General features: G+C 40.8%; 1 protein-coding gene across 1 annotated transcript in view; it reads right to left on the bottom strand.

The window, feature by feature from the left end:
* Positions 1–19961, bottom strand: part of FBN1 (fibrillin 1) — a 230076-nt gene that overhangs the window by 33241 nt on the left and 176874 nt on the right. The window contains exons 40-49 of the mRNA XM_070423353.1: positions 19810–19935; positions 18507–18629; positions 17737–17895; positions 14655–14726; positions 11153–11278; positions 8045–8167; positions 4031–4156; positions 1922–2038; positions 979–1107; positions 242–361 (exon numbers count right to left, since the gene is read on the bottom strand). Of these exons, the coding sequence (XP_070279454.1) occupies positions 242–361; positions 979–1107; positions 1922–2038; positions 4031–4156; positions 8045–8167; positions 11153–11278; positions 14655–14726; positions 17737–17895; positions 18507–18629; positions 19810–19935 (1221 nt within the window). The remainder of the gene's footprint in view (positions 1–241; positions 362–978; positions 1108–1921; positions 2039–4030; positions 4157–8044; positions 8168–11152; positions 11279–14654; positions 14727–17736; positions 17896–18506; positions 18630–19809; positions 19936–19961) is intronic.

Genomic DNA, 19961 nt, shown 5'->3' with positions numbered 1-19961 from the left:
GAAAAGAGTCAGGGTCATATGACCACCCTTATGTACAGAGCAAATAACTTCATCAGGGATTAGCATGAGAATTAGATGTCCTTGTCTCACCATCTGAGGCCAAAAGTCACACTCTCTGCTCTTGGATTTGTTTTTGCTAAAGCATTCCAAAATGAAGACACCGTCACACCATCAGAAAAGCTTTGACTTTGATAATGCCAGTGCAGTAACCAATACTACTTATTTCCAAATGCCCTCCTACCTTCACACTTGTCATTTTGTAGACTGTATCCAGGTGGACAAATACACCTGTAGGACCCATCTAAGTTCTGACAGGTGCCTGGTGCACATTTTCCGGGTTCTAGAACACATTCATTGATATCTGCAAAGGAAAGAGAAAAAGAAGGAAGAGGTTTCAACTGGCATGCTTTCCAACAAGCAATTAAAACTCAAAGAAACTGGGATCAAATCAAAGAAACACACATAAAACTAAATAAAATTAGTCCATGAAACTACCATGGAAAAAAATTAATGACTCAATAAAAATAAGCTTTAACAGCTTTCAGAAGTGTGCAATATGGCAACCGCATTTTATTTAACCTACTATAAATGAAGTATTTCCAGAAAAGTGTAGCATGTAAAAAGTCAATGGATATGAAGATTTTGAGACCAGCCAAAAAATTCATATAAGAATTTACTACAAAGTTATTTTGAAGAAAATAAATATAAGAAAGGGAATTACAATTGTTTTTAGAATGATTTAATTGTCTAATTCTCTACCAGGTTAACCATTACCTGTGAGTATAATTTAATTTTAAAAGATGAGGGGGGAAAGTGGTATATGTGTTCGTGTGTGTGTGTGTGTGTGTGTAGAATTACTGTCATTCTACTCTGCTTTTTTTCCCTGTGAGCTTCCAGAAGGATGCATGGTGGTAGAGCCGGCATGATTCTTTGGTCTCTGGGATGTTCTTTGGAGGGTCTCGCTGAGAATGGACTCACCCACACAAGTTCTGCCATCTGGAGCCACCTCGTAGCCTTCGTTACACTCACACTGGAAGGACCCCACAGTATTGATGCACTGGCCATTTCTGCAAAGGTTCCCGTTTCCAGTTGCACATTCATCAACATCTGCCAAAAAAATATCCTTTGATATATTCCAAAGAAAATGTCATAATCCCAGCAATGAACAAAACCTTTAAAGGGAAAAATACTTGTTCTGAATTTCAGTGGCCTTTGCTGGCTCAGCCAAACATAAGAAATTCCAATGAAAATCTAGACCTGGCTATAAGTACCTATCAAAACCTAAAAAGATTACACCATTCTATTAATTAGTGATTGATCATTTATATTATAATCTTATATGAGTTTATCTTAATCTCCCTTTAGGTTTAATTTTAAAGGCTAAAACTGAGTTACTAATACAAAACACCACGGAGGGTATTATTAAGTATTCCCATAATTGGAATTATATTAAATTCACCTCAAGAACAATATATAGTTGGTTCATTACACTCACTTATGAATAATGGTGCATGTTTTATGAGGAGGTTTTAATAGATTCAATAATTTACTTCTTTCAAAACAGGCTAGAGGGAAACATGTAGACAAACAGGTCCACATTATTCATAAATTATGTAATTTTTATACAGAGCATCACTTGCATATGTTTTAAAATGTAAGCATTTCAATTATTTTAAAATTTATTCAATTCACAGCATAGCAGGCATAAAAATATTGTTGCTAATAAGCATTTTAATAAAAGTAATGGATGTTATTACATATGACATTTAATTATCATATTCTACTTGACAAATCTTTTAAACAATTGCCATGCATATGACAGCGTATGTTAAAAAAAAAGACAGCTGGCACACTGGGAATGATGCTAATTCCAAAGAGCACATATGAACTTGACCCCTTGGTGACGGTTTTGCACACGCACCTATGCAGTCATTGTTGTGAGAGAGGATGAAACCGTGATTGCAGCGGCAGTTGAAGGAGCCAATTGTATTTCTGCAAGTTCCGTTTCCACAGGCGTCTCTTTCACACTCATTTATGTCTAGTAGGAACGAAGAACATAGAAAACATGATTATTAACAGAAGGGGAGGTTGCATGGTTACCTGGGGGTAAAGGGCATTTTAGAGTTCATAAAGTGCCATCCGGGGGGCTGAGAAGTCCTTGGTGTTGGTACGGGTTCCAGCAGTGGCAGCTCCCTGTAAGAACCCAGCAAAAGGCGGGGTTCTAACGCTGGGGAGTAAATCATTTCCTTGGTCGGCCTGTGAAAGGAGGCAAGCTAAGGACATGAGAACTGGACAAGAATTATTTTATTCTATTTACTTCTAGAATCCTCCACCCTTGCCACTTTTTTCAATTTCTTTTTCACTTGCAAATGGAAAACTGTGTGAGCATCTGGGTCTTGATTTGCTGCCACCTTTGGCAAACGTCAGCCTGTAAGATTCTCACTCCAGTTTCCCAAAAAGCAGTGAGTCACCCGATATTACCCTGCAATCAGCAACAACATAAATTAGCTTTCCAACTCACCTGACATTTTAGACATTGTTTCCCCCTTTCCCCCAGTCCGCCCCTAAAACCCTCCACTACTCCCACCGAGAGTGACTTATCTCTCCCTCCTAAACGATCTCAAGGTGGTGTTGGCACTTAGCTCCTCTCACACACTCATGCGTTATTGTTTGTCTTTTCCTTGGCCTATGACTTTTCTCTTGGACTATTTTGAAAAGCTATCTGGACATCTTATAATATATCTCACCTCAGCAGCTGACATCTTTCTTATGAAGAGCAGGTGCACATTAAGGGGGAAATAAGACATTTCCATGAAAGAAAGCTGATACTGCTGGTTTGCAAGAGTGGGGCAGAAAGAGGAAGAGAAGGACAAAGAGAGGGAGAGGGACTGAGAGGCAACACCTCAGGTTGGCAAAGTGTGGTGTCAGGATTAGGGTTTCCTGTCCTTTCCAATTTTGCACATGAAGATACATAATCTGTGATCCTAAAGCAAGAAGCTATTGCTGACTCCAGGGTGACTCCAACGAGTGTGTGTGTGTGTGTTTGCAGATGGCATCCAGGTAAGTCACCCTGCCAGCAAGCAAGAGCTTCTGCTGAGAGTGATTAGTGTTTAGCCGGGCTTTGGTAGGGTAGGTTCTTTGGTAGCGGGTTACAGATAATTCAGATGAAAGAGACAGAAAGGAATCTGGGCAGGGTCCCATTAATATGCAGAGGTTAGCTCCCCAGTGATGAGCAGGGCTGGTTATACTCCTTTCATTTAAAACGTATCTGCTCTGAAGAAGACAAAACTCTATGAGAATGTTTCCTAACAGGTGACTTCAATCATAGCCAAAGGCAAGCACTTTAAACATTACTATATTGATTGTTTTTTTTCCAGCTGTGAAACTGATTCATGTTCATGAAGTCCCCACAAGACCTAATGGATGTTGCTTTAAAGTAGATAAAGAAAGGAGATAAAGAGAGAAAATGATTACATATTTGAAGTTTATTCTAAATCAAGATCCTGATTCAGTACTAATACCTGGGAAGAGATTTAAAATCTTGAGCTCTTTTCTCCTCAGAAAAGGTTTCTTTACTTTTTATGCCTTTGTAGCATCTGTAAATTTGTTTTTGAGGATCTGGTAAAAACTATAAACTCATCTTAAAGAATGTTCATATTCAAACACTCAAAAGTTGCACTCTGTTCCAATCAGCCAAACCCCCATAAATATTATAAAAGAATAATAACAGGCTATTAACATTAATAAGAGGTAATTTTTATCTAAATATCTTTCTAAATTTATACCTTAGTCAGAAGTTTTTTAAACTAACAAACAGCCAAATGAATATCAAGGGAGAAGTTTATGATGTTCAGATGGCCAGAGATTCAATACCAAAGGATGTTAATGCCACACACCTGCTTGTGCTTTTATTTTATAAATAGCAAGACAACTGCTGAAAAGTTTAGTATTGACTATTATATATATTCAGATGCAAATGAATTTTTCAATAGGATATGAAGGAAGAATGAAATAATAATCACATACTCACCCAAACACATGGTCTGATCAGCATTTGTTTTAAAACCAGTGTGACAAAGGCAATAAAAGCTTCCGACTGTGTCAATACACTGTCCATGGCTGCATATGTTGGGGATTTCTTGACATTCATTGCGATCTGTAGGTAAAAGGCATCTTTAGCATCTTACATAGAAACTTCAAAATCAAATTGAATAACTTACTTCTAGGTATTGCTTCCATGGTTGATTTATAAACTTAGACAGTAAAACAGGCACAGGCATTATGTTTCTTTTTGCCTCAATACTGGTTAAAACTTATTTCCACTTATTGGGCACATTCAGAGTATGTTAATAATACATGAAAAAAAAAGAAAACAAAGGCAATATTCAAAAAAATGTTCTGAAAGATGAGAGAACTTAAAAGTAGAATGGGGAAGAAGAATCCAAGCTGGGAGATAACTCATTTGATTATTTTCCTAAAACATCATCACAGGCTGTGGAATTAATTGAAGTATTTTGTCTAGTCAAGAATTGGGGCCTCAAATCATTTGACCCTTCACAGCTTCCTTTGGAAATTTATACCAAAGTCAAACAAATCCCTTTGCTAGGATAGGTTTTCATGATGGACAACCTGCCTTGTCCCTTGTTCAAGTTTCACCTCATTGTTTTGTCTTATTCCTATAACCTTTAGTTCCATTTTAACCAAGTCTTCATGTCTACACATGGCTCTTTTCAACACTTGACAATCCTAATGATATTTCTTTCTTTTTATTCACATTTCATTCAAAGGAAAGCTCTGTCATCTTGCTCAGTCTTTAAGCTCTAAGCTGTATTTTTCATCAACTGAGTCTTGGTTGCTCTCCTGAAATCTCATCATCTGCAGGGCAGAATTGACTGCACAAATCCACATGTGACATAATTACATGCTTACTTATGTCTCTAATTTAATTTTTTAAAGCTTCTAGGACATGTTTAGGTCAAATATAATTTTAAGAGCACCGATTCATCCTGATTTTCCCATTATCACAGAAGAAAGCAAAAAGCAGACCGCCCCCTTGGGTGTAGATGCTGTGGGGCACAGCAGCACCTTGCTCTCAGCCAAATAATCCACACTTGCTCCTTTTCTGCCCTGCCTCCTGAGCAGACAGCAGCTGGGAATGGGCACTTTCCACCACACAGAGCAGTGGTGCCCAGAAGAGATGGTATCCCCTCCATTACATGGGCTCCTGCTGCCATTTTTACAAGCACTTCCTTCCAATACACAGAACATGTAGAGTTGTGATCAATCACCATACTGTTTAAAAGTAGGGTTGAATATTTCATTAAGAGAGGAAATTGGTATAGAGCAGCTCAGGAGCTACCACTAGCCTATGCAGAAATGCTAGTTAACAAATTATGTATGATTCTTCCCACTGGAGAAAATGGATTTAAAATGAGCAAACTGTTCTCTGGGATAGACAGAGGAAACTGATTTCCATTGCCAAGCTCTGGGAAGGAAGCTGATTTGAGGGTGTGTCTTTGGGCCTACCATAGTTGACCCAAACCTTGAGTGCCCTCAAGGTAGTGCCAGACCTGGAAGTGTGCAGGGGACTAGGTCTGTCTTATCTCTGGAGTCCCCAGGAAATATAGAACATTAAGGGTCTTCTTAGAAATGGCTCCCCAATCAGGAATTTTCTTCCCTACCTTGCCTATCTCATGATGATTTAAAAAAATGAAACATAGAGTACTTTGAGAGTCTACTGGTGAAATGGAAAGTTACAATCCTATAGAACTTAATGGTGCAGTTCACTTTGTTTTGAGACTAGAAAACAAGGTTTCTCAAGCATCAGGATGCGAACTCCCAGGAGATTATGTCTGAGGTTGAGATAAGAGGTTTAAACGTGGTATTTGGGGGAGAAAAACTCACATAGTCAGTGGAAAGAGGAGAGACCATGAGACAGTGGTTGGGAAGAACCTGCCTCTTGTCTTTAGCTGGGGGAGAGATTGCAGAAGGGGGCTACATTTGTGTAACTATACGACTCCTTAAGTCCCGCCAGCATCCTGGTCTTAGGTAACTAATTATTCTCTCAGATCTCTCAGCAACTATGTGGGCACTATGGCCACCAGCTATGATTTTGCTTTGAAATTATGTACTGTACTGATGAATTCAAATGAAAATCTCATGATGGAAAGAAAATTTTAGTTCTTTTCATTTGAAACACAGGAAAAGAGCAGGATTTTGCATTATGCCTAAAAAATTCCATATATAGGACAGCATTGAAAGACATTAAAAATATTTTTAAAGTAAGATGTATATGAAGTCATTACCAGAATGAAGTCTTCAACCCTGAAGACTGAATAATTCCAAAATGTATGTACATTCCCTTTCTTCTGAGGATTTCAATGAAGGAGGGAAATAGAGCTTTGGCTACAAACAACACTCTCACAGCCCTCATGGTTGGTTAATGCCTGGAGAGTTTTATTTATGTCAACTCTATGAGAAAACATGACAGGGCTTGAGCCCAGCAGGCCTGGCTGGACATGCTATCTTAATGTATAAAGAACTTCTTGCCTGAGCGCGAAATGGTGTGAAAGGGCACATTCTATATTATCAGCAACTCTTTATTTGGATTGGAATTATTTCATTCAGTTTCAAAGAAATATAAATTAAGAGCAAAATGCAGGGAAGTGGTCTCAATGCCAAGTTTCACAAGGGCATTGTGGCTCATATCAGAGACGTCCTCACTTTTCCTGTCATTTTTAAAAAATACATGGATAACAACAGCTCTGTTGACAAAATGTTAAACACTTGCACATGCTCCTCTAAACTCAACAAAGCAAGTCTTGATTCTCAAATTGAGTTTCTGTTCTGCTATTACACCCTCTTCCCACCGAGCTCTCATGAAACAATGCAAAATACCCTGAGAGCCGTGTACTTCCTACCACTTACTCACTGGTGGGCAAGGAAATCCAAGGGGAATCTGACCATGTTCCCTTGTGTTGTTTCATTCACAAATGCATAAAATATCCAGGCAACTCCCTGTGAAATGAACCATAAGCAAAATAGCACACTCTCCCTGGCCTTTTTGCTAAATATATAATGATTTATAATTACTCTAAAACTTATCTGAAAATCATTATGAAGTATTATTTTGCTTCTGGGCTGAAATACCAGTGGTTTAATTTGATACCACTGTCTACAAGGTACCATCAGATACTTTAATACCTTTACCATCAATTTAAGTTGGCAACACACTCATTCTCCGTACTTCTACCACATCCCTGATACAAGTGAACAACCAAAAAACTAACCTCTGGGAGATAGTTTCTCATTTTACTATAGGTGACTCACAGCTAATAAAAGGCTGTTAATGTTTGCTGCCCTCAGTGAGTGATCTTACATCTGTACAATGTTTAGGAGGAAGAGATATACTGGGTTCTTTTTTGTTCATTTTTTGCAGGTTAATGTGCAGCTCAGGAGAGCTTCGCTGTCTAGATTTGGGGAGTGTGGCTGAGATGGTGACAACCTCAACTCTCCAAGGGGGATTATGTGGAATTAAAAAGATAAGTATTTGGCCCTGAATACTGGTTAGGGAAGTGTGTGTGTGTGTGTGTGTGTGTGTGTGTGTGTGTGTGTGTGTCTATGTGTATGTATTTTGGGTGTGGCTGTTTGTGGCAGGGTAGCAGATGGGTAAATATGAAATCTATGCATGTACATGATTTATTTATTGTTTTGAAAACATCTCATCTATAACGAGGGGAAAAAAGGTAAGTGTTTAGACATTGCAACAGTTTTGCCTTTTCCGGTTTAGTTGCTAGAACTCAGCAGTCTAAATGAAGATAATCTCCTGGCCAGCGTGGCTCAGTGGTCACAGTTCAATTCCCTGGGTTGTGGGTTAGAACCCCAGTGTGGGGCATGCAGGAGGCAACCAATCAATGATTTTCTCTCATCATTGCTGTTTCTATCTCTCCCTCTCCCTTCCTCTCTGAAATAAAAATATTTCTATATATACATAAATGGAGACAACCCCCTGGGAAGGCACGTCCAGCTAACGGGGCACACTTACCGTTGCACTGCCCCGTGGAAGTGAAGCGGTAGCCGGGCTTGCACTCGCAGCGGTAACTGCCGGCAGTGTTAATGCACTCGGCATTGCGCTGGCACACCGGGCCGTTCTGACACTCATCGATATCTGCAGGCAGAAGAGAAGTTAATTAGGAGGAGAACGGAATCTGGTACCCAGTCAAGGAAGCCTCGCACACAAAACAAATTTATATTTTCTCATTTTGATCAGTTTTATGAAACAGACAATGGAGGACTGAAAACGATTTTCTAATTTTCCCACCTTACTAGTATTTTTCATAAATGTTAGTATTTGATTTAGGACACATGTGGACTCTAATGTTACTCATGTCTTTTTAAAAAGACATGAAACTCAACTGCTACAGTCAGGACTTTATGTGAGTCCAGACAATGACCCCAGGGAATCTTGTATTTGCTTAAAGCCCCAGGGTTTTATGATTCAATCTGGTTTCTCTTGTCTGAAGATCTGGCGGGCAGAACATCTCAAACCTCAGGGTACATATGAATTGCATGGAATCTGGAAAGGCAGATTCTGACCAGCATGTCTGGGGGTGGCCTGGGAGTCTGCATTTCCCATAAGCTCCCGGGAGAAGCTGGTGCTCCTGGTCCACAGATGCACTTGGAGGGCAGGGCTGCAGAGGCTGCTGCTCAAATTACTGCCACATGGCAGTCAAGCCAAGGAAGCTGAACATGTTGCACATAAAACTACTGCAAACAACCCAATTCACATTATCAAAGAAAAGAATAAAATGGATGTTGTGTAATTCAAAGCTTTGACTATGCTCAGGGGGTTGTTTGCATATAGATGTATAGATATAGATATATTTAAACAGTTTAAAGTCACTTACATGTAATTATGTACTTCAAATTATGTAGTAAATGGAATTAAAATGTAGTTCAAATTCATGGCATCGCAAAAGTTACTGCACATTCCCGTCTATTCCATGCGGCAAAATACGTGTTCCCTGCCCCTGCTCCAATGAAATAATCTAATTCAGGCCTAAGACCACTAAAGGAAGAGCCTGTACCGCAGGTGGGAGTCAGCCCTCAGCCCTAGCACTGCGGTTTCACACAGAGTAGGCTCAGCTGAAGTTCCCACAAGGGGGCGGCAAATACATCAAACGGTGCCTCTCAGGCCTGTGCTTTGTGGCGGGAAAATGTCAGGACTGCTGTCAGTGGGAGTTTCTGTCCTGTGTGTGTGTGTGGGGGGGGGGGGGGGCGGTGGCGGGGGGGGGGGGAGGAAGGGGGAAGGGGGGAGGCCGGTGGGGATGCTTCTTTGTGCAGTAGATACAGGAGCAGAAGTCTGTTTGCCAGCACCACCTCACCCACCATGTGTGCACTGCTCTTAGTAAGGGTGTTCAGAAACACCGAGGGTAGCTTGTATCCTTGGAGAATTGTATCCTTGGAGAAGCCAAACGGTGTCACAGACAAGCATTTCTGTGGTGCATTAGACCCCTAACATCTGATTGTGTGCATACTTGGGAAGAGCAGATGCATAGTAGCTCCCTCTAAATCACTTCTGGAATTCATTCCAACTTCAGCGTTGCTGAGGCATGTACTAAATCAACCTTCATTTTCTGATTCTGAGAGCTAGGATCGTGCTGGGAAGCGGCTGACCCTGGATTAAACACTCACCCTGCAGATGGATATCCTATGAAAGGGAACCCAAAAGTTGGAGCACTTCGTAATCTCAATATCCACTGAATGCTGCCCTGACAGCTAAGTGGCTTACACACTGGCACAGCTGTGGGTTTCTGATCTCATGTGGGTATCAACCTCTAGGTTGACTTGGTGGTCATGGGTGTCCTTCCCTGCGGGTTCTGGCCAAGGGCTGCTGTTTCAGCAAATATGAATAGGAAAGAGGCATCTGGATAAAGGAACCATCTAAGGGATCTCTGAATGAAAGCAGAGGGGAGATGCCACAAGGAGGCGGCAGCCATCTGAGGCCTGTATGGAGGGGAGAAGACTGTAGTTTTGAAGAAGGTCAACCCTAGCACTGTATGATCATCCGCGGTGGGCTTCCTCTCTCCCCAGCATCACGCCTCCCCCTCAGACACCTGTTCCTGGATTGCCTCCAAATACAGGGCCGGCCCAGGTCTGAAATGACTATCTCCTTAGCAAGGCTCTGAGTGGCTATCACCCCACTCCCACTCTCTCACCCAGCAGGCAGAGGAAAGGCCATGTGCCGACTTGGCCGTAGTAACTAAAAGCCGGGTGAGGATAAAGTAACAAACATGTGCTTAGAGCTATAACATGGTCTATAATTGTCCCCAGTTTAGGAGAAAAGTATTTTTTTAACATTAAAATGTTGACATATGTGCTCTAATCCATGCTCTAAGGGATACTAACACTTTCTAACATGAACAAAAACGCTGCTAGGGGCTCCAAGTTTACATATTAAATAGAAACTTATTCCAGCTATCCCAGGGCACACGGTATATTTAATAACCAGTAACGTTGTCCCTTTTACTAAAATGTAAAGGGACACTATCTTCCCCAGACGTAGGAAAAAGATGAAGTGCTGCAAGGAATGTGCAGAATCACAGCACATACACATGGCAAGGGAAGGTCATTTGAAAATGAAAAAAGTACCATTTTCATGCATGCCAACATTCTTCCTATAAAATTGAATTTGCCGTTCCTGTCATTTGGAATTCTCTCATGCATTTGGAATATTTGCATTAGCCTTGTTTTCACTTGGGAGTAGCAAAGGCTCCATTTGGAAGAGAACGCTGATTTTGAGATTCAATTCAAGATGACTGCCCACCACTCACGCTCACTTTCGAGCAATGAGAAACAAAAGCAATCTATCGGACACACCCAGGAACTCAAGGCTCTTTCATATCAGCTGGGAAATCTAATACATTGTGTGTGTAGGGGGAGGGGGCTGGGGAACGTACGTCCTGCTTTTTCCACTGGGAGTTAGTGAATGTTTTTTGCATGAGGTTTCATGCTGCTCCCCACGGTGCCCTTCTCTGTGCTAGAGCTTGACGAATTTATGAAATTCCGATGTTGTGAAATTGGCCAAGTGTGTGGGTAAGTAGCTCACCAGTTAGCTCACTTCTGGACACGACAGAGTGACATCATCACTTACCTTCACAAACCAGCAGCTTGTCATTATAGAAGAAGCCCACTGGGCATTCACATCGGAAGCTGCCAACCATGTTGATGCACACTCCATTTTCACAGACCCCCGGGATCTCCCGGCATTCATCAATATCTAGAAACAGAGCAGCCAGGCATGAGTGACAGCACAGAACATGGCCCCTGGGCAGGCTCGATCGGGAGGGAAAGTCACTCGATGTTCAACGAAAGTCTAAAACCAAAGAAGAGAAAGTGCGTACGCACGTGTGCGGCCATGTGCATGTGTGTACATGTGTGTGGGTGTATGTTGGGGTGCTGCGGTTGATGGAAGGGGGAGGGAACATCAATGAATGGCAAACTGAAATAACTAAACCACTTTCCAGACAATCATGTATCTATCTGGATTTAGTGTCTGTCTTTTTTATGTTGTTTCAGAACATCCACACTGTCCAGCTGGAAGCCATCTTTGCATCCCCTGGACACTGGGCAGAGGAGAAGGAAAAAGTGACTGCTGAGAGTAGACAGCCTCTCTACCCAACGTGTGTGGCAATGTTTGGCTAGAATGGGAAAGGGGAGCTGGTAAAGAAAAGAGGAGGAGCCTAAGGTCAAAGCCAATTCTGGCGTTTCAAATTCAACCTCAGTGCCCCTCCTCTTTCACTATGTTTTTGGTCAGGTCTGGGGGTACTCTGGGCCCCAGCTGATGGCGAAGATGGAGTCAGCACTAAGGAAGGATTGTCAGAATTTGGAATAGACTGTGGCTTCCTAAGCCCATGGCTGGGCCTAGCTGCTACACCACTGTTACAGGCCCCTAGCATGCTGTCTGACAAATATTAAGTGTCAATTAAAATTTGTTAAACTAAGAACCAGTATTTGGAAGTGGAGTTGGTGAGCATTTGAACAGGACACAGGCTGGCCAGTTGGTGAGGGAACCTTGTAGGCAGGTCACTCTCCACCAGCCTGGTTGGTCCACTCTCTGTCTAACCTGCTCCGATCTCCCATTCATTCAGTTCCCTCTAGGATAATAATGTTAATAATGTCTATATACCAAGTTTGTCATGCAGTCAACCTGGATTTACTCACTGAATCATCAGTCTCCCTACGAGGTGGTCTCTATGTGGGTGATGGAACTGAGGCCAAGTCAGGGGATGGAACTTGCCAAAGACCACACAGCCAATAAGAAGCAGAGTCCGATTTGATACCAGGGATCCTCTAACCAGCTGTCCTGCCTCCCTTGTATTTTTTCACATCACAGTCATACAAATTTCAGAAAACCTTTATCAAAGCACTTGTTATTCTCAGGGCCCCTCCATCAGCCCCTTGGTAGTTTCACGAAACACTCCAGAAGCTGGGAGGGGATATAAAGCTTTGGTCTACCTACATCACACGTCTTTCCAAATCTCCAGGTTTCTATGACTGTTGTTGAGATCCTTTCATTTACTAGTGTAGTCCGGAGGCTCTGCAAGGCGTTTTGCCTAAGTTGTAAGAAGTTGGCCATAGACGTAAGTGGAGCCAACAAAAGATGCTATAATTTCAGAAGACTCACCTCTGAAACCAGCCTGTTTTAAAGGAGAAATTTGACAGGCTATCCATTTATTTTAGACTATTTTCTAAAGGGCTTGATTTTGTGTGAAGGCAAATGGATCTTTTTAAAAATTTCAAAAGTTTTATTGCTATTTTGAATACAGGTAATTATGTTTTTAGATTTTTCACACATTTATCATTCATGTTGTTAAAAGCTTATGCAAATAAGACTACAGCTGTGTCTGATCATCAAACAAAAAACAACAACCCTATCCAACAATAGGATGGGTTAAAACATGAAATAGCATATTTATTTGTTTTAAATATAAGTGATATATTATCATGTTTAACAATAATAGACTGGGTCAAATTTCTAGCCATTGTTCGGCATAAAACAGCCAAAGGATATAATAAAAATTTATATTTTCTTTTCCTGTCTGGATTTCATTTGAACTTCAACATGGAAAAGTTTATATTTTAAGACAAGATTAATAAACTTGCTATAGTTTTAACCCCATACGAATGGGCTCTATATGCCAACAATCTTAGGGCCTTTCAGAAGAAGAGTATAAAGCTTAAATAAAACAAAGTTTCCCAGTCATCTAAATATTTTGTCATGGTGGAATTTGGTACAGTAAGTATACTTACTGCTCACTATCACATTTCCAGTTTTCAAGAGCTAGAGTCAAAGCAAGCTGTGAGTCAGGACTGGGTTCTGGTCCTAGCTCTGTTATTAATTAGCTAGGTGACCTCGGCCTAGTCCCTTCCCTTCTCTGGGACTCTGTCCCCTATACTGCAAAGCAAGGCATTTGGACTAGATGCTGTCTGGGACCTTTCCAGCTCGACTAGTGGGTGGTGCTAATGCTGTTTCAAGTCTGACTACTGCCAGCCTTACAGGGAAGGCCTTTCTGGGTGCACTCCTGGTCCTACCATGGAGACTCATCACTACTAAAGACCACTTATCTTCGGATCAGAGATTCTAGGGAGATGAAAAGATCTGTTTTGGGAAGGGGAAAAGCAAAGCAGCTGGGGCCAGGTGTTTTATGCCAGTGTCATTTAGCAGTTTCCTTTTCCAAACCATGAAGTTTCTTTGGACGTTGACTAGACTGTGGAGCCATATGGATTTGGCACTAAGGGAGCCGGGCTGATTGCTGGACCAGACCCTTGTTTTCTTAAACACGGTCATTGGAAAGGCTGATGTGGATTTCAGCTTACTTATTAGGAATAAGGTGGAACAAAGCAAGTGGTGATGTTTGCTACTCCACTCGATCGCTCAGACTGAGGAGGGGCATCTAAGGATGCATATAAATCACACAGGGGAGAAGCTCTGAGACTGCAATAGCTTTCTACTTTTATGTTATTTGGTTTTAAACCACAGCAGCATTGCCTCGTTGGCTGACCGCTGTGCAATACTTCTGACTCTTGCACAAGCATCTCTAGCACTATAATGGTCTCTGCTTCAGTTACCAGATTGGAAGGATTTTTTTTTTTTAAATTTCATATCTGAAATTCCCAAAGCAGATAACCTGGGGAGATTCCATGAAAGACAAAATTGATCCACAAGAAGGAATTTAGGTGAACAACCCACACGTGAGGATTGGTATGAAAGGTCATATTAAACACATGTCTTAGTCAGAAGGCAGGATTGGGAATTACAGTCAAATCAAACGTCAACTGGCCCTGCTCCCAGAATCTCTCTCTTTGTTGATGCTTAGGGTTGGTTTAACTAAGCTTGATTGTAATTTTGTGAAAAGCCTTCCAGTCCCCTTAATCATGAGCAACAAATGCTGCTGCCAATTAGGTGGAGCTACCCGGGGTGTTTGCACAGTTCGTTTCAAACTAAGAATCAGTGTTTCAATAAATTGAAATGACACTGTTTAATGAATTTTCCTTCTAAGAAAAAAAAAAAGCAAATTGAGAAAATAACGTGTAACCCTGTTCTTAACACAAAGGCAAAAGCAGAAAGTTCCAACAATGGCATCATAACTCACCAACAGGTAAGCCGGTGTAAATGTCAATGACGAAGCCTGGCCTTTGACTTCCACAGAGTGTAGCAAATTCGTCTGCAGTGATTAGACAAAGGTGGGGTGAGGGGCATAGGAACAGGGGTCAGTAAAGAGCAATGATTGGGCTGAAAGAATTTACTTTGTAAACATTCTGGAAACATATTTATCTATATTTTGAAGTATTTAAAATAAAAAATAAATTTGAAATTCCTACAGATATTATAATCTTGCCCTTAAGATGAATGTTGCAGGAAGTGACCTCATGTTGACACCATGAGGGACAAGCAGTGGTCTTCCCACCATCTGACACTCATTTGTATGAACTTGCCTGTAGGGATTTGGGCTTTTATAAGGGTATTGTTCACCTCTGAACCCAAGGACTGGCAGGAGTGTCTCTTTCCGCTCTGCATTAAGGGGAATGCCTACAAAAGCCATTTCCTCAGTAGATTGGGGAAGACCATAGTAAGTCTAGCCAAGTTCTTGACATCAGGTCTATTAATCACTAATTCCTGCCAAACCACCAACTTATACCATTACTTCAATTTTTGGAGCTGGATTTCTTTTGGTGCTGCACTCTTGCTTTTTCTCTCTCTCCTGACCCTCTATCTTTCTCTCATGCCTGAATTCAGCAAAGTTGATAATAAAGAATGAACTAAATGTCATCTGCTGTCCCTTCTAACTGATATTTTGTCATTCCAGATCATGACTGTAACTATTACGGCATGATATAAATTTAAGTTCAAGGTGGCCATTGCCTTATTGGTCAAACCCACTGAAAATTAGTCAACAGTTTCTAGAAGTAAATGTAGCATGTTCTTCTTGTAGTGATTTATGTCTTACTCTATGAGTGTCCACTTCCAATAAGTGTCATGCCAACAGACACTGGTCATCCAGGTAAATTTCAGGGACTCCTCAAATGTGTGTAGATTGTATAGGTAATGAAAAACCATGATTGGATTTGGTCAATATTCAATATGAAGAAGACATCTTACATTTTAGTAAGAGTATGCAGATGCCTAAACCTCAGACAGACAGTTCTGAAAGCAAATGATAATCTTTATCAGGGGTCTCCAAGGGAATATACAAATATCCATTAAGATAAAAAAAAAATACTAGAACTTCTATATAGCTTTGAAAAATCTAATTTAAAAATATTTTTGTGTAAATTTTATAATAGAACATTTTATAAAAATAAATTTATTTTCCAAAATAATTAAAAACAAATATATAGAGACATATACACATATACTTTTATATGTGAATACACACACCAAGTGAGTGTAACCCACAGGTATTTTTTTGAAAGGTATGTATCATCAAAGACAATCAGACAAAGGGTCAGCAATTTTTTTTCTTAAAGGGGTAAAGAGTAAATATTTTAGGTTTTTCAGGCTGTGCAGTCTCAACTATCTCATTAAAGCAGCCATAGACAATGTAAAGAAATTACTGTGGCTGTGTTCTAACAAAATTTTATTTATAGACACCAAAATTTGAAGTTCATATCATTTTCAGGTCATGAAATATTATTTTAAAAAGTCTGTTCTTCCCTGGCAGGGTGGCTCGGTTAGTTAGAGCATCATTCCATGCTTCAGAAGGTCGCAGGTTCAATTCCCTGTCAGGGCACATACCTAGGTTGTGGCTTCAATCCCCAGTTGGAACATTTATAGGAGGTAACTAATCGATGTTTCTTTCTCTCTCCCTCTCTCTCTCTCCCCCTCCCTCCCTTCCTCCTCCTCCTCCTCCTCCTCCTCCTCCTCCACCTCCTCCTCCTCCTCCTCCTCCTTCTCCTCCCCCTCCTCCTTCTCATCCCCCTTCTTCTTCTCTCTCAAATTGATAATAATAAAAAACACACCCACATCCTTGGGCGAGGATTAAAAAAATTATTTTTGGTGATTTAAAAAATTAACAATTTTTTTCAGCCATTTAAAAATGTAAAATTCATTCTTAGCTTGTGGTCCATACACAGATAGGTGGTGGGTTAGATTTTGCCCAGGGGCTATATGTAGTTTATCAAACCTGGTTTGGCGTTATCTTGCCGAGTAAGGTAATTTACAATTCTAAGTGACAGATACTACATTATTTCTGCAGTAAACAATGGATGCAATGGTATATTTTACTCAAATAAAATGTTTCATGTGTTGTCAGGTAGCACTAGACATAGATTTGCTGTATTACGGGTCACTGGAGAATGGAGTAGGTTCTATAGGATACACAATAGTTCACTCAATCTAAATCATCACATTAGTAAGTGATGTCATCATGGCATACATGAAATATATCATCTAGCATATGCTATAATAACAGCGCACCAAAGTTCTCAGTACATTTGCTCCAAGGATATAAATTATCCTTTTTACAAAACAGGTAACATTATATAGATCTTTCTCTATGAGGATAGAAAAAGGAATTTCTCTCAGGTCTCAATATCAAAAAGAGTTGAGCTTCCCTTTAGTGCTGAGTTTGCTCCATGGTCATTGAGATTCTTAGACTTGCTCATGTCTCCCTTTTTCATGTGAGCTGCTGGGAAGTTTGGAGCCAAAGTTACTGCTCATCTCTGGCGAGTGTTTGGAAATTCCTGGCTGGAATTCTGTGGATTAGCCTCGCTAACTTGCTCCAAGTTTCTTGCCCTTGTTTGCCATTTGCCTTAGGCCATCTTGTTTTACATTTGATTCTTTGTGGGCTGCCTTAAATTCTATTTTGGAACAGGACTAGTTATAAATAAGTTAAAATAATGGGAATATGGTTTGCTTATTTGTCATATTGCTTTGCATGATGTTTCCAGTCCCTTAGTTAGACTGATAACAGTATGTATATCTGTGATATGCTGAGTCTGTAAGTCTGGTAAATGAACTAATATAAAAATTAGAAAGCATATTCTGTAACTTAAATTTTCAGCTGGAAGGACCAGGATCAACTGCAAATTTAAATATTTGCCTTTGTGAGCTCATTTTGTTCTAATGAAGATTAACGATGCACCCATCCCTTCCCTGGCTGAGACTCATTTCCCCATCAATCTATGAGGAATTGATTTACCTGTAGTTTTGGTGATGGTGAAGCTAAAACTCACCTGTGCTGGGGATGGGACACTGTTCACAGGGCTTATTCCAGGCTCGGCCAATATTGTAGGAACAGCAGCACATCTTCTTGGTCATATTGAACAACAGTTCTCCGTCACAGGTCTGGTTGTCAGCATAATAGTTTCTGTAGCACAAACTCCTTCTCATATCTAGAAAAAAGGAAGAAGGAAGGGATTGGCGATGCCATGGGGATTTCTAAGGGGATATTTAAGCAGTGAGCTTCTTTTGAACGGACTTTGATAAGAGCAAAGCCTGTTTGTACACAACTTTCCATCTACCTATAGTGCCATAAGAAAAACAACAACTGAGAAATATAGTCCCTGATACTTGGTGCCACAAAACTAGGTCATTATGCAGCTGTAGCATTAATAAACTTTACATGACTCTCCACCCCGTCTCCTAGTAACAACTCTCCACTGCTATTTGGCAGTAATTTTCTCATTTCCGACTCATGATGTTTTAATACTGCCGGTCAGTGCTGTAAATATAATTGTATAAAGATACACCCAAAGTCAAACAAAAGAAGTACTATTAAACCATTGTTTGGGATTTTCCAACATTACAGTTTAAAGAAAACTCCCAACCACCCACACGAGGTGGTGGTGAGAAAAGGCCAAGCTCATGGTTTAAAGGGGAGGTGGTTCTCACAAAGACAGTGAAAGGAGCAAATAACATAAGGACTAATTGCTGGACCTGTAAGCTCTTTTTCTCTTTGCAGATGAGGACCAACCATGCACTATTAACAAAAGCTTGGACTTACCCATGCAATTATTGCCCCCATTCACTTGCATGTAGTCTGGAGGGCAAATGCAGGTGTAGTTGCCAACGGTGTTGTAACATGTCCCTGGACCACAGATTCCTGGAGTTTCACATTCATTCACATCTGTAATCCAAAGAGAAAGTGGTGTGGGAAGATGGACACTTCACTCTTGGGAATAGCCTGGTACTCAGAATCACTATAAATGTTGACAAGGAAGGAGAAAGACTACAGAGCACTTTGAAATCCAGACAAGAGAAACAGATGTTTAGTTCACCAGTGTCCTTTATCTGTGCTAATGTGGATGTGCATTTTCCAAAAAGGAGGTTTTAGCAAGGGAAGTTTTGCTTTCTGGTATGAGTTCCTAATAACTGAGTCCATAACATCCTCGAAGGCACGCAGAGATGGAAATGTGGAGAAAATATAATTCTCAAGCATCCTTCAGAAAGACAACTGTGTATAGTACTTCGTATGTTCACAAAATCCATGGAACGATATGATGTATCCTGAAGCTATCGACAGCTGGATTCATGAATCCGCGTTGATAAGGGAGCATGGAAACAGGTATTTCACACCTCCTTCCCTATTTTCAAGCACAGGAGTTGATTCCAACTTTTGTTAACTCCATGGATCTTAGAGCTGTGTTGTACACACTGGATGCTCAACTAACACTCAACAAGGTTGTCACTGAGTCACCCAATAAGCCTCTTGGATAACCAGAGGGCTACTTTTCCTCCAGGAGGCAAGGAAGTCTCTTCTCTAACTAGTCCTGTGACTCCTGCATGTAAATGAAATCCATCTCTCTCAGCCTGGTCTGTAGCCCAAGTCCTACAGCTAAAAGTGGTGAATATTCTCCATCTTTCCAGGATGAACAGGTGTCATCACATCAGGAAACCAAAGGGGCCACCTTTAAGAGAAGCTAATTTAAATGCATTGGTACCCATGCTAAGTGGTGAAGGGCAGGAAGAAGAGCCCAGAACTGCCCAGCATATAGAAGTCACTGAAATGGGACCTGTGCTGCTCTAATAAAAAATGGCTTTTCTGAAAAGCATGGAAAACTCTTGTATGCATAAGTGTAAGATAATAAAACTATACTTCCCACAGGAAAAAAGGGAGTTTTGTGGCAATTTGGCATTATGACAATGACATTATATCAGTCATGTTAGTGCACACTGCCACCTGTCATTATACCTGACTATGTTCCTATTTAGACCATTGTGTTATTTTGCTAAATTTCAGCTTTCCTGGCCTTTGAGGTCAGTTCTCAATATTGGAAAGAACTTATCAACCTGTTGGGGCCACTTACCATCACACACTCGGGTATCTTCATTCAGGAAGTAGCCCGTGGGACAGCGGCACTGGAAACTACCGAAGGTGTTGATGCATTTGCCGCCTTGGCACAGCCCTGGAAGCTCCTGGCACTCGTCAATGTCTGTCAAAATGAAGACAGCAGTGTTT

This window comes from Myotis yumanensis, unplaced genomic scaffold, assembly GCF_028538775.1.
Source record: "Myotis yumanensis isolate MYYU_CA2020_CCGP unplaced genomic scaffold, mMyoYum1.0.hap1 SCAF_1, whole genome shotgun sequence".
Taxonomy (NCBI): domain Eukaryota; kingdom Metazoa; phylum Chordata; class Mammalia; order Chiroptera; family Vespertilionidae; genus Myotis; species Myotis yumanensis.
Note: the sequence above shows the minus strand (reverse complement) of the source record. Positions and strands in the feature narration are given on the sequence as shown.